Here is a 15,123-nt window from a genome sequence, read left to right on the forward strand (position 1 = left end):
ATTCCTATGCACAAGCTTAAGAGGGTATTATTTAATTGTGTGAAAAATATTAATATATTAAGGTTATTATAATCATTTTATGAGAATTGAGATAAGTATAATATTAAAAATCTAAAAAATACTCGATAAAATTGTCGAAAACCTCAAGGGAGGTTTTTGAAATTATCCCTTACAATTTCCCATTGACTCTTAAATTAGTGGTAACATACTGTACTTACCCACCATTGACGTATGTTACCACGAACCTACTAAGCATCATTCGCTATTCCTTTTTTTTTTTTTGGGGTAAATTCTGCTTTATCTCCAATTTATGGCTGAAAAACAAAACCTCAGCTGTTGACCCCATCAGTCCTTTAAGTTAGGGAGCAAGAACAGTGCTTTAATGGAACTGTCAACATACTACAAGATACGAATTATTTTAGCTTTGGTACTTTTTTAAGCCCAGTCCACAGGCAGAACTCCACTGTAAGATGTTAATTGGCTCATATGTTTTTGTACTACTTAAAACCAGCATGGAAACAAATTTATGGACCACTCAAAAGTGATGGGCCAGCCTATGTTGTTTGCTTACATCATATGGACCATTTGGAAAAATTTTGGGATTTTTGAACATTACCCCCCCCCCCCCCCCAACAAAAACTTTTAATTAGCTGCATGTCGTCTTTTAAGTCTCTCACAACTGGCTACACGAAATTATCGAATGATTATTTTTTCTTTCTTTTTTTTTCTCCAGAATCTACCTACAATTTATGCATTCTTCGTCTGGATAAGTACATTTCTAAGGCTCTAATTAAGTGGTTGTTTTTCGGTGTAGCAATATTTTGAGTGATGGCGTATCTAATATAAAGAAGCGGTTAAAAAAATGTATTTAAAAGTTTCTGAAAACATGTGTCTTGAAAACAATTCGGTCGAAAAGGTCCAATGACAATACAAAAGAGGCAAAAATTAGCGATGGAATGCAATTAGTCCAAAAATTATAGTATTTATTGATAAAGCTTTCGCCATTTATTATAACATTTCAGAATTTTGTCATAATATTCAGCATTAGGATAGATAATCGACTTCAATATCTAAGAAAAAAGATAGATAATCGACTTCAATATCTAAAGGTATCAAGAAAAAGTTTTCGATAACATTTTTCTAATTTGACACATATAAGATGAAACAGAAAGATAGAAATATAAAAAGTTAAATTGAAAAAAGTGTATTGAGAATAATAAGGAAAATATTTTCTAGTTAGTAATATATTTTCAAAACAGACTTACTGAGTGTGTTTGGATAGTAACATTTTTTTTCTAAATATTAATATTTAGTTTGCTTGCATTACATTTACAATTTTCAATTAACTAGTAATTTTTTCAATAATTTTTTAGTTTGCATACATCAAATTATAAAAGCGCTATTATAATTATTTTAAGTACTATTTCAAATAATCTCTTATAATATTTCATTCCCGCTTTTTGTGAGAACCCGAAAATTTTTATATTTTTTAGACATTATTTTATTTCCTTGTCTACAATTTTATACTTTCCTTCAATATATTAACTTTATAGACATTTTTATAAGTGAATATAATTTTTCAAATCATTTTCCTAGTATGAGTTGGTTCATAGTAAGTTTGAAGCGTAGTATGGCTGTGGGGCCCGCTAGTGCGCTAAGTGCGATAAAATTTTGCCGATTAATTGAAGTTTTGTATTACGAAATATTATGTTACAGGGTGTTAGGAAATAATTAGAGATTAGTTAAATAGATTAACCATTGAAAGAAAGAAGATAAGCTTGAACCATTAAAAGTGCCACGTGTCGCGACACGATTGGAAGTTGGACTTGCCTAACTTTCTTTACCTTTACTAAAACCTTAATTTTGACCAATTTTTGCTTCATTCTTTACCTTCTTGGCCGAGCTTCTTGAAGAGAAAAACCAAGGGAGAAAACTTCATTTGCCAACTTCAATTTGCTTCAATCTTGAGTTCTAACCAAGTGAGTTGCAAAATACACCATCAAAGTTGCTAGATAAGGAGGATTAAAGCTTCCAGTGGAGGAATTTGTGAAAGGAAAACTCTAAGTTCTCATCTTTCTTGAGGTGTTAAGGTACTTTTCTTACAAACCTCCTCTTTGTTCATGCTAATGTCAAATTAGTGGTTTGTGGTGGCTAAATATGCTATTTTATGGACGATTTTCTGGTTGGAGGTAGAGTTAGCTAAATTTCAGGTTTTATTGGTGATTTTTCTGATTATATATGATAATTAGTGGTTGGCCATGAATGATAGCTTGATATGGTGAGAAATGAAGCATTTGTGTGTTAGTTGTAGTTGTTTGCGGAAAATTTCAGACTTTGTGCGGAAATTCCAGTTTAGGGTTAGTAATCTGCCATGATTTTGCACTACATGTTCGTCCTTAAAGGAGGCCGAATCAGCCTTTGCCCAAAACATGAAAGTTGTTGGTAATTATGTTAGCTAGCTACCTGTAAAATTTCAACTCAATCGGAGTACTGTAACATGTGAAATGGCTGAAATACCCTTGACTGCCCATGAGCCCTGTTTCGCGGCCAGATTTCTATTTTCGTGGAAATTTCCATTTTTGACCCTGAAAATGCATGATTTGGCTTTGGAGGTTTTCATAAGAAATGTAGGTATATGTTTTGGTTTCGAAACACCATAAAATTCGTTTCAATCCGATAAGTATAGCTTCAGTTATGGTTATTGTACTGAAAGGTGTGTTTTATCGGCTATGATTTGTATGTGGTTGATTTGAGATGAATTGGTGTTGATTGTAAGATGGAAAAGTAAGGAAATGTAGGGGAAATGCTGTCCAAATTTTGGGAGTGTTAGATTTCTTCGAATTTGGGATATATATAAGAAAGGCTTTTGGGATTGTTTGAGCCCTAGGTCTTCATGTTACCTTTTCGTTCCCAAAAATCATGTTTTGCACCATTGCATTAGTAATTATTTGGCGAGGCATACGACTAGTAGTCGAGCCTCACTTGCGCATTCCGTTTACTCGATTTTGGATGTGGAATTTTCAATTGTTTTACTTTGGTTATTTTAGGATTTCTTGGCGATTAAAGCCATGCTGGCGTGAAAATTTTTGAAATATCTGTACTTGAACCGGTGAGTGTACCACTCCCCTGAATTATTGCTAAAATGGTTATCTGTACTTGCAAATTGCTATTTGAATGTCTTTATCGACTGTTTATTTTGTACGAGGAGAGTGTGTACTTTATCACACTCGTTCTCTGGTCTGTGTGGCTTGTTTCCTGTATATCCTTGAATCTGTTACCTGCGCCTGTTATAATGTCGTTTGAAAGTGTATTCAACGACCTTCTTGTTACATCTGAGTTCAACCTCATGGACAGTTAATTGAATTGAGCTAGCAAGGGCTTGGTCGAAGAAATTGACAATCCATGGGTTCCTGTTTCTAGGAATCTTTGGGTATTGAGACCCTTGATTTCGGTATACTCGAGTATTACAATTCCTGTTCCTGTTTGGCGTTCGGGCCCGGTAAGGGGTATGTCTGGTGAACGGGATTTTGGCGTTAAAGTGGTGTTCTATTGGATTGGTTCCTTTATTTGAACGTTGACGGAGGGTCAACGAGGCTGGATCAAGTATTGCAACGGGGATCTGGCTCCTGAGAGCCACCTGTATCCTTTATATTATTGTGTTCATTCATTTCTCGTATTTGACATGAATATATGCCTTAAAAGTGATTTCTCATGGCTCTACTGTTTCTACTCTTTATACTTTTGGTACCTCATTGAGCTTTTAGCTCACCCCGTCCCGTTATCCTTGTTTTCCTTACATGGAACTTTTTTTTTTTGAACTTCGATGTTTTGAAGAGTGAGTGGAGTTAGTTAGAAATTTTTTTGTTCTTTTGGTATAACTCCTCGACAATTTGAAGACCCTAAATGTATTTTAATACAATATTTCCTTGTGATTTGTAAACTTACTAATATGTATATTTTAAAGTGTTTCCTCATGTTTATGTGACATATGTATTTGGAAATGTACATTCTCTCATGTTAAAGAAAGTTTACTTGTACTGGGTTGGATAGTGACGTGGCAGCAGCACTTCCATTTCGTTTTGTTTTCCGTGGGAACGTTGTACCAAAGATTTATTGTATCTTTTAGTTCGGCTCAATTGGGTTCTGAATGTTTATCTTCTCAAAGTTCTTTGAACGTTTGGTAGGAGTTACGTTTGTTCCGGATCCGTAATCCCGGCGAGAGTTGGGCAGGCGGTCCGCCGAACCCTTGGTTCGCCTTAGGGTGAGGTGGGGCCGTCACAGGTGGTATCAGAGTCGTTTCGCGTGGTCTCTGAGTGGAGTGAGATTGGACCAAGTGGTGTTATGGTCCTGATTTCGTGACTGAGTCTAAGTGCTCGTTTGAGCATAAGCTATGAACCGTGTATGTTATAAGTGTAAAAATCTTTATCATGGAACTTGAGGAAGATAGATATGTATGTCGGGTAGGAATCTATAATATGGATGATTTACTCTTGGGACCGGCCAGCTCGAATTGTGAATTATCTTATTGTGGATTCTTGGATTTGATTACCAAATAGTGGAGAGCGCGAGAATAAGGGTCTGTATCTTGATTGAACTTGAGGTAAGTTTGAAAGGCAAAGACCAAGGTACGGAAGATTTTACATTGGACCTCGTAATAAGATTGATCGAGGGGATTTGATATGGAAGTGTTATCATGGACTATTCTTGTACTAGTCTGGCTCAGATTTTCTTGAGGGTGGCTAGATTGTAAGGGAATTCGCACCTAAGACCTGTTCCATTTTGCTATGACCGTGAGGACTTGATAAGTGTTTACTTGACTTTGAGTTCGTCTAGCTACAACCATAGAGGTATTTTCTACCCCTCTTGTGAGATTCGATAACCGTAGTTTGGCTCTCGATAAACTACCCTTGCCTATACTTTCTTGATATTTATTTCTTAATGTCAAAGTATGGAGCTGACTTGATTATTATTGTGTCAAGATCGATAGTAGGTACGGAAATTTGAGAGAAAGAATTTGGCCTCTATACCTGTACGCTTCTAAGTTTAATTTTTTCGTGGTTGGATTGGGAGTGAGGGAACTTTACAGTTATATGGTTAAAGTCCCACGTGTACTTAATTACTTATTTTGACTCTCTAATTTGCCTGACAGGCTATCACTTGAGTTCGAGCGAATCGGTAAGATGGCACATTTGGCTGATATGTATAAGGAGATAGAGATTCTTCGAAAGGAAGTAGAGTTCCAAAAGAGATTAGTTGAGCATTGAGAAGGGCGATGGAAACAGGAGTATTCGGAGAAAATTGAGCTACTGCACAATAACATAGAACTGAAAAAGAAATACGAAAGGATTCCGGAAAAGGTACGAAGTAAGTTTGGGCTAATGCCTTCATCTAGTCAAATGGCCTCTCAGGACATTCCTAATAATAAAGATGAAAGAGGTAAAGGAAGTGCTCGTGATAACAAAGGGAAACGTAAAGAGATGGATGGAAAAGGAGTTGCTATGAAGGATAAGGGGAGGAAGAAGAAAAAAAAGGGACACTTCAAGAAGAAATGTGTGGCTGCTAAGTGTGAAACGTGTAACAAAAGTCATACAGGGATATGTTATGTGAAAATTGGTGCATGCTTTCGATGCGGCCAACTGGGACACCAAGTAAGGAACTGCCCAAAACAAATGAATTTTGGAATGGTGAAACTACTGTAATAGTTAAAGTCGGCAAGCAATGATGTGTTAGCTGAAATAATTGTATTTATGGAACTATGTGTATACAACCCCTATGTAATGAGTATATTCTCAATAAAAGTAGTAGATCTATACCTGATATTGTGAGTGTATTCTTCCTATGTCTTCACTGATTTTCTTAGCATAGCGTTTTAGTCATAGCATTGTTACGATTTCTTTCTAGATAGATTGTGGTATGAGGAGAATTTCGAAGACGAAATTCTTTTAAGAAGAAGAGAGTGTGAGAACCCGAAAATTTTTATATTTTTTAGATATTATTTTATTTCCTTGTCTACAATTTTATACTTTCCTTCAATATATTAACTTTATATACATTTTTATAAGTGAATATAATTTTTCAAATCATTTTCCTAGTATGAATTAGTTCATAGTAAGTTTGAAGCGTAGTATGGCTGTGGGGCCCGCTAGTGCGCTAAATGCGATAAAGTTTTGTCGATTAATTGAAGTTTTGTATTACGAAATATTATGTTATAGGGTGCTAGGAAATAATTAGAGATTAGCTAGATAGATTAACCATTGGAAGAAAGAAGATAAGGTTGAACCATTAAAAGTGCCACGTGTCGCGACACGATTGGAAGTTGGACTTGCCTAACTTTCTTTACCTTTACTAAAACCTTAATTTTGACCAATTTTTGTTTCATTCTTTACCTTCTTGGCCGAGCTTCTTGAAGAGAAAAACCAAGAGAGAAAACTTCATTTGCCAACTTCAATTTGCTTCAATCTTGAGTTCTAACCAAGTGAGTTGCAAAATACACTATCAAAGTTGCTAGATAAGGAGGATTAAAGCTTTCAGTGGAGGAATTTGTGAAAGGAAAACTCAAAGTTCTCATCTTTCTTGAGGTGTTAAGGTACTTTTCTTACAAACCTTCTCTTTGTTCATGCTAATGTCAAATTAGTGGTTTGTGGTGGCTAAATATGCTATTTTATGGACGATTTTCTGGTTGGAGGTAGAGTTAGCTAAATTTCAGGTTTTATTGGTGATTTTTCTGATTATATATGATAATTAGTTGTTGGCCATGAATGATAGCTTGATATGGTGAGAAATGAAGCATTTGTGTGTTAGTTGTAGTTGTTTGCAGAAAATTTCAGACTTTGTGCGGAAATTCCAGTTTAGGGTTAGTAATCTGCCAGGATTTTGCACTACATGTTCGTCCTTGAAGGAGGCCGAATCAGCCTTTGCCCAAAACATGAAAGTTGTTTGTAATTGCGTTAGCTAGCTACCTGTAAAACTTCAACTCAATTGGAGCACTGTAACATGTGAAATGGCTGAAATACCCTTGACTGCCCATGAGTCCTGTTTCGCGGCCAAATTTCCGTTTTCGTGGAAATTTCCATTTTTGACCCTGAAAATGCATGATTTGGTTTTGGAGGTCTTCATAAGAAATGTAGGTATATGTATTTGTTTTGAAACATTATAAGATTCATTTTAATCCGATAAGTGTAACTTCAGTTATGGTTATTGTGCTGAAATGTGTGTTTTATCAGCTATGATTTGTATGTGGTTGATTTGAGATGAATTGGTGTTGATTGTAGGATGGAAAAGTAAGGAAATGTAGGGGACATGCTGTCCAAATTTTGAAAGTGTTGGATTTCTTCGAGTTTGGAATATATATAAGAAAGGTTTTTGGGGTTGTTTGAGTCTTAGGTTTTCATGTTACCTTTTCGTTCCCAAAAATCATGTTTTGCACCCTTGTATTAGTAATTATTTGGCGAGACATATGACTAATAGTCGAGTCTCACTTGCGCATTCCGTTTACTTGATTTTGGATATGGAATTTTCAATTGTTTTACTTTGGTTATTTTAGGGTTTCTTGGCGATTAAAGCCACGCTGGCGTGAAAATTTTTGAAGTATCTGTACTTGAACCGGTGAGTGTACTACTCCCCTGAATTATTACTAAAGTGATTATCTGTACTTGCAAATTGTTATTTGAATGTCTTTATCGACTGTTTATTTTGTACGAGACGAGTGTGTACTTTATCACACTCGTTCTCTGGCCTGTGTGGCTTGTTTCCTGTATATACTTGAATCTGTTACCTGCGCCTGTTATAATGTCGTTTGGAAGTGTATCCAACGAATTTCTTGTTACATCTGAGATCAATCTCATGGGGAGTTAATTGAATCGAGCCAGCAAGGGTTTGGTCAAGAAAATTGACAATCCATGGGTGCCTGTTTCTAGGAATTTTTGGGTATTGAGACCCTTGATTCCGGTATACTCGAGTATTATCATTCCTGTTCCTGTTTGGCGTTCAGGCCCGGTAAAGGGTATGTTTGGTGAACGAGATTTTGGCGTTAAAGTAGTGTTCTATTGGATTGATTCCTTTATTTGAACGTTGACGGAGGGTCAACGAGACTGGATCAAGTATTACAACGGAGATCTGGCTCCCGAGAGCCACCTGTATCCTTTATATTGTGGTGTTCATTCATTTCTCGTATTTGACGTGAATATGTGCTTTAAAAGTGATTTCTCATGAGTTCTACTGTTTATACTCTTTATACTTTTGGTACCTCATTGAGCTTTTAGCTCACCCCATCCCGTTATCCTTGTTTTCCTTGCAGGGAACTTTTTTTTTGGAACTTCGATGTTTTGAAGAGTGAGTGGAGTTAGTTAGAAATTCTTTTGTTCTTTTGGTATAGCTCCTCGACAATTTGAAGACCCTAAATATATCTTAATACAATGTTTCTTTGTGATTTGTAAACTTACTAATATGTATATTTTAAAGTGTTTTCTCATGTTTATGTGACATATGTATTTGGGAATGTACATTCTCTCATGTCAAACAAAGTTTACTTGTACTGGGTTGGATGGTGACGTGGCAGCGGCACTTCCATTTCGTTTTGTTTTCCGTGGAAACGTTGTACCAAAGATTTATTATTTCTTTTAGTCCGACTCAATTGAGTTCTGAATGTTTATCTTCTCGAAGTTCTTTGAGCGTTTGGTAGGAGTTACGTTTGTTCCAGATCCGTAGTCCCGGCGAGAATTGAACAAGCGATCCGCTGAACCCTTTGATTCGCCTTAGAGTAAGGTGAAACCGTCACACTTTTCAGTTTGAGTGAATAATTATTGTCGGGATAAAAATTATAAAAAATATTATTATTAATGTAATATAAATGAAATAAAAAAGTATTAAGAATACGGTAAATTAATTAAAAATTATGTTCGCGCGCGATAAGCGAATACAAGAGGAAAGAAAATTAGAAAAGGCCAAAAGGGTGCTTGGGGATTTCACTTTTACTGAGACCGTAATTAATAATGTCGCAGCGTGCCGAAGGGACTGCCAAAACGATGCCTTGCTGTAGGGAGCAAAGACTGCAAGATTATAAATGAACCGACAGGCCCTACAATCCCCTACCACACTTAGGCCATCATCGTCACTCTCATAGGACATTTTATTATGCTCTGCCGCAGGAGCAGCTGCCGCTCCTGCGCTTCCTGCCAATCTCGTCCTAATCAATTTTGGGTGGCTAAATAGGGCACTGTACTAGTGGTAGGTTAAGATAGACGTCAAGAAAAATGGACTCCACAATTCTGCACGATTATGCATTTCATTACATGTTGTTAACAGTGGTATATTATTTGGTACTCACGATTAGGACTGCAAATTAGCCGTCTTCAGTATGAGTTTTGAACTTATTGAATTGAGTTAGGTAATGTGCGAGTTAGAGTTTGAATTTGAGTTTGTCAAGCCAAAAAAATAAGTTCAAACTCTACTCAACTTCAGAAAAAAGAAGCTTCATTTTTGGCTCATAAGTAGCTTGAGATGTTAGTTTGAATTTCACTCGACATTCTAGCTTGCGAGGAGCTTGAAATTAGTTTGATTTTAATTGATGTAGGGATAGTTTTATAATTTTACTCGAGCTTTTCAAGCGGCCCATCGAACAATCTAATCTAACAAATGACTGCTCGAATTTGAGTCGTATATATGTTTAAAATAAAATAAATTAAAATATTATAATGACTTGATTTCAATATATTGTATCTTTTAATATGATATAATATATGTAAAATGAATTAAATTAAATTAAAAATATATTCATAATATAATTGAATAAACTTTTACAAATAATTCCTTGTTCAAATAAATCCCTAATATTTTCATGTGAAATGTCATTTTTTAAAATTTTTGTTAAAAGATGTATTATAATGACTTGATGCATGTAATATAAAAAAAAATGAAGAGTATTATTTAAAATAATTGTTGTAATATTTTTTATAATGTAATATATGTGAAATCAAAAATATTTAAAAATATAAAAGATAGATTGCAAAACATGTTTATGATACAAGTAAAATAATTTAAAAATATGTTAACAAAAAACATAAAAATTCTTCAATATAATATTATTTAAAATATTATTTAAAATAATTATTAAAACACTTTTTGTAATGTGATGTATGTAAAATAAAAAGATAATTAAGAATATAAAAAGATGAGTTAAAAATTATTTTTATAATGCAAAGAAATATTATTTGAGATATATGTGCTATCCAAACACTCTAAACAAGGTGATGCAATTAAAATTTTTACTTAAAACTTCATACTTCAAATATTGGGATTTATCTACAAAGGTCAATTGAGTATCATACAATTTCGTGAAGTAAAAGCTTAATAAAAAAAAAAAAAAAAACCACGTTGGAGTAGCATGTAATTTGCGGCTCGAAATGTTTTCTGACATAATTAATGTGTTCACCCTTCCACCTTTTCCCCCCCTTGATCCGTACGTCATATGACAAAGGTCCATTTCACCTTGCATGGAGATTCCAGCAAGTTAAAAGATTTGTTGACCCTTTGAAGAAAAGGTAGAAAGTTTGCAAAAGGCACAGGATAAGTCTGTACAACAAAAAAACATCTTCACTTTCTTCATGAAAAGAACAGAAGTAGCAGCAAAAGAGAGCACAATCTCCAGAAAAGGGGAAAAAGAAAGCCATCAACGATTTTCTAAGCTAAGCTGAGCTGCTGCCCAATGGTTCATATTTTACATTTTCTTCCTTCTGCTTCTTCTTCTCTATTATCAGTTGCCTTGTCTCAATTCTTGTCTCCAACTCCACCTTTTCTACCATCTTCTCATAATGTCATCTACTAGGTTACTGAATATTCTATGCTCCGTTAGATGCCAAAAAAACCCCATGTCAAAAGGGTCATTCCATTTGTGATTAGTAGTAAGTTTTAGTTCCAGCAGCTTTACTACCACTTCCAACTTCAGAGTTCAGACTTCAGAGCCCCAGCAAAATGTAGTAGACTAGAGTGATTGGTAGAGCTATTAACATCCCAAATATAACCCTGCAATAATCACATTCAGGAACAAGATTAAACATCTTTTATTTCTATCACACAGATTTTTACTGTTCTATTGATCTAACATCGAAAAGAAAATGCAACTAACATTGTGCTCAGTATGTCTGGATGAACGTTGTACTCCTTTGCAAAGACAAAAGGAACAATTCCCTGTGGAAGAGCAGCCTGAAAATACAATGAAGACGTATAATTCATTCATCATATATCTATTCAACTGGATATGCCAAATTAACAGCTAAAAATTCGATGCTATTTGATGATCTTTATAACCTGAACAATGGCAATGTGTAATAAGACGCCTCGCAATCCAACTGCGATTGAGGCAGCAGCCATGACAGCAGGTCCGGTGAGGAAGCGAACTGCCATTGAGAAAGCAGCAACTGTCTTTCCACAGGCAATGATTTTGGGCTGCAAGGCCATGAATAAACCTGCAAATCCATTGAAGAGTTAAAAACTCTGATGCAAAATAGGTTGACTTTCAATCCCAGTTAAGTCCTTTCTGTTATAGTAAGTCATTACCAAGACTAAACATGGCCATTCCAAGACCAGCATCAGATAGTATGGAAATGGATTTGGCAATTATTGCAGGCATTTGTATACCCCACCTAGCATGATCAAGGGAAATGATGTGAAATCAACTCACCTACCATAAAAATATAGTCAACTGAGTCAAGAAATTTACTACTAGATGAATACCTGAATGAGACCAGGGACCATGTCAACCCAAATAGACTGGAATAAGTATTGGGATTCCTAATGAGTTTCCTCCAGACCATTATCAAAATTAGTCTGGTCATGACACTAGCAGGGGGCATAGCAGTTGCCTTGATGTCTTGAGCACTGGCTTTAGGATGGAGCTCAGCTGTGGAACTTGAACCAAGCTTGGACAATACTGGCCCTTCACGGTCATCTCCATTTGCTCCTGGTCTGTTTCCAAAGCTAAATTCATCTCTTCCAAAATCATCATAATCTACACAAATATACAAAAAAAAAAGATTAAAGAATAATCAAATCAAATCAGAAGCTATGCTACCATCAAAGAAATGAGAGTAACATAAAGTGAAACATATAAGCTGGATTTTTGGTGTTATCAGGAAAGTAGGTGAAATGCTGAAAGTAAATGACGTTAGTGGAAGCATGTCCCTAGAGAAAGACAAATGAGACCAAAATTTGAGGGACTGTGCAACAAAAAGCAACGGCAACAAATAGAAGCCCATTGTAGAGAAGGGGAATTTGATAGGGGGAAGAGGCATAACAAACAAACCCCACTTCATCCACAAACCGATTAAAGAAACCTCCAATCTAAAAATAGATTTGAACAAGACAAATTAACTTACATCACATAGCATAAAATTCCAAGAAAACAAATGGGAACACCTAAATCATTCCCAGAACACATGCAATACATCTAACGAACAACATGAAAATAGTCAAAACCATGAGCTTAACAATAGTATTGAAGCAGATTGGCAAAGCGCAAACCTTTTGGGTGAGCTCCGACTCCAAGATCATTTCCGTAGTCTCCTCCCCTGAACACATGAATCCCTCCTTCAGACACTGGTGAAGCACTTGAGCTCCAAACAAACATGTGAAGATCTTTGCCACCATCAGTCCCATTAGCCTTCCTTTTCGCCCCCGGACCGGATACTGGAGAAAATATTCCGGCACTAGCTGGAGCAGGGTACCCTGCATTTCCCTGTCCGCAAACCCCATTAGCTCTGGAGAGATTCCCAAAACCACCTAAGCCATTCTCCTCATCAAAGTTCATGTTCCCAAAATTTGATTGCCTTGGACTGACATTGCTAGCATTCTTTCCATTTACCATGGAATAAAAATCAGTGTGATTAAAGCTTGAACCCCTTGGAGTTGGATTTCTTGATGACTGAAGAGAATATATCTCTGCATTAGTCAGGTTTGATGGTCTAGGAGTCATTGAAAGACCAGAATTAGGCCCATGAGATCTCCTTGAGAAGATTTCGGACCTTGAACTAGTGGATTTTCTCACAGTTACATGAAGCTTCCCGTCTTCACCAACCTCAGCTTCAGTCTGTAATGGCTCTTTACCATCCAAAGAGATGATATCGGAATCAACTTTGAACGAGATAATAGAGCCTGCAGTGTCAGGAAACTGCTCAGCAATGAGCATTCTTGCACCTCTGTACTCAAACAAGAAAAGCATCAATGTGTACCAAATGATGCATTGAAGCACAACTATTTGAACCATTAGGCTTCCTGACGCATCACCATACATGCCCTTCAGCAGAGGAATCCCCATAACAAGTGTGTTAGGGAGTGTGGACAGGGAAAACAGAGTAATGGACCATTCAAGGGATCCTCTTGAGCTAGTCCTTGACCAGATAGCTAGAACAACAAGAACAATGATTTTCTGAAGAGTGTCAGCTGCTATGAACCTGTAGTTCATAGCATATGGATTGTTGGTAGATATGAAGTGAAAAGAAAGCAGAGGAACAGCAAAAAGAGCCACAAATCTATTGATCCCTGAACATTGGTCTGGGCTGAAAATTTTCCACCATCTCACTGATCCATAGGCTAAGATCATGGCCACATACAAGGGAACAACAGCAGTAAGAACATGGTAAAGGTCTGTAATGGTGATCATTTTTTCTTGTCTCCTGACGGGTTTTCCTGGGTTGCAAACACAAGAAAATGAGATGATTCAGAAACCCCAGATAGGATTTCGCAAGAAAGATTTAAACTTTCACTCAGTCTCCTCTTTTTCTTCAAGAACAGACTTAAAACATATGGCCTTCTCTTGCTGCTTTATGATGATTTATAAAAGTAGAAGATCAAGAGGAAACTAGTGAGTTATATCGAGGAAGATGCAATGGAGTTACAAGCTTGTTAAAAAGCCTATGTTTCAATGGTGTGATGATGATGAAGCTAGCAGAAAGTATAAAGGTCATGGAACAGCCAGAAAATGGCTAGGAAGCTGATTTTCTGGCTTTCTGTTTGGAAGGGGTTTTGGCCTTTTGGGTGTAGAACTAATAATTATTATAGAAAGCTAAATGAGGCTAGGGGTGGTAGAGGTTTTGTGTTAGTAGTAAAAGTAAATATTTATGGGAAATAAATGGCAGACAGAGAAATTAAATTTCTTTTGAGAATTTATTTATAGTCTTTTGATGATGGGGAAGACAGGGCTCTCCGTGTACGCTTGCAAAAGCACTAATGTCTGATTTTGTGTATTTTTATGTACTAGTATATAGCCTTTATATATATGTATCATAATTTTGGGGGTTAATTATTATATACCGTAAAAGTATACACTTTCTCAGTTGTCTTAAAGAATCAATCTGCCCTTGAGAAATAAATGAAACTTTTATCAGGTGAAACAATCCATCCAGCAATTTAATGAATCTGGTTTTGTCACTTGGAGACATAAATGTTCCAGTAAGAGGATGACTATATCCTTAACAATTAAAGATTTGAGCCAAAGTGTCTTAAGAGAAATATCAAAAAAAAAAAAAAAAGAAAGAAAGAAAGAACTTGTCCAAAAAAAAAAAAAAGAATAAGTATGGCTTAAATAAATCAACGAGTTAATAGAAAATTATCTATGCATTCAAACATACGTGTATATATTTTCGCAACGGATCTTCTGTCTCACACTCTGTGTCATTCTCTGTCTCACTTTTTATTATATTGTTATTTCTTCTACATAAATATCATGTTTTAGTTCTTTTTTGTTTTCTTAACATTCAATAACTATTAATTGAGTAAAAAATAAATACAACAGCTTCAAAAAAACAATATATAATAGAAAATTAAAAAATATAGTAGACAATTCATAAAAAAATATCATTTTTTTATGCATTGTGATATTTTGAGTTTGTTAAATTTTGTATATTACTCAATTAATAATTATTGGATCTTAAAAAAACAAAAAAGAACTAAAACATGATATTTATGTAGGAGAAATGGCAATATATAAAAAATGGGACAGAGAGTGGCACAGGATATGAGACAGAAGATCCGTTGTTGCTATATATTTCTTTTGGAACTCCACAAATCACGGATTCAAGGATATCACGTTAGAAAAAAATCTGTTATCGTTTGTTGGAAAAAAAAATCAAA

At 35.5% G+C, this 15,123-nt stretch overlaps 1 protein-coding gene across 1 annotated transcript; it reads right to left on the reverse strand.

The window, feature by feature from the left end:
* Positions 1 to 10,564: 10,564 nt before the first annotated feature.
* Positions 10,565 to 14,033, reverse strand: LOC113695379 (probable auxin efflux carrier component 1b). Its single transcript, XM_027214459.2, has 6 exons — positions 12,517 to 14,033; positions 11,731 to 12,004; positions 11,554 to 11,639; positions 11,305 to 11,462; positions 11,123 to 11,199; positions 10,565 to 11,019 (listed from the first exon to the last, which is right to left on the reverse strand). Exons 1-6 carry the CDS (start codon positions 13,652 to 13,654, stop codon positions 10,953 to 10,955), a joined length of 1,800 nt encoding a protein of 599 aa, XP_027070260.1. The 5' UTR covers positions 13,655 to 14,033; the 3' UTR covers positions 10,565 to 10,952.
* Between the last annotated feature and the right edge of the window lie 1,090 nt (positions 14,034 to 15,123).

This window comes from Coffea arabica, chromosome 6e, assembly GCF_036785885.1.
Source record: "Coffea arabica cultivar ET-39 chromosome 6e, Coffea Arabica ET-39 HiFi, whole genome shotgun sequence".
Lineage (NCBI taxonomy): Eukaryota > Viridiplantae > Streptophyta > Magnoliopsida > Gentianales > Rubiaceae > Coffea > Coffea arabica.

Excerpts from the sequence above, each read along its gene's own strand:
- LOC113695379 (XM_027214459.2), bottom strand. The coding sequence starts at position 13,654 with ATGATCACCATTACAGACCTTTACCATGTTCTTACTGCTGTTGTTCCC. Across the intron at positions 11,640-11,730 it reads TGGTCCCTGGTCTCATTCAG|GTGGGGTATACAAATGCCTG; the intron begins GTATTCATCTAG and ends TGATCATGCTAG. Across the intron at positions 11,463-11,553 it reads AATGGCCATGTTTAGTCTTG|GTTTATTCATGGCCTTGCAG; the intron begins GTAATGACTTAC and ends ATGGATTTGCAG.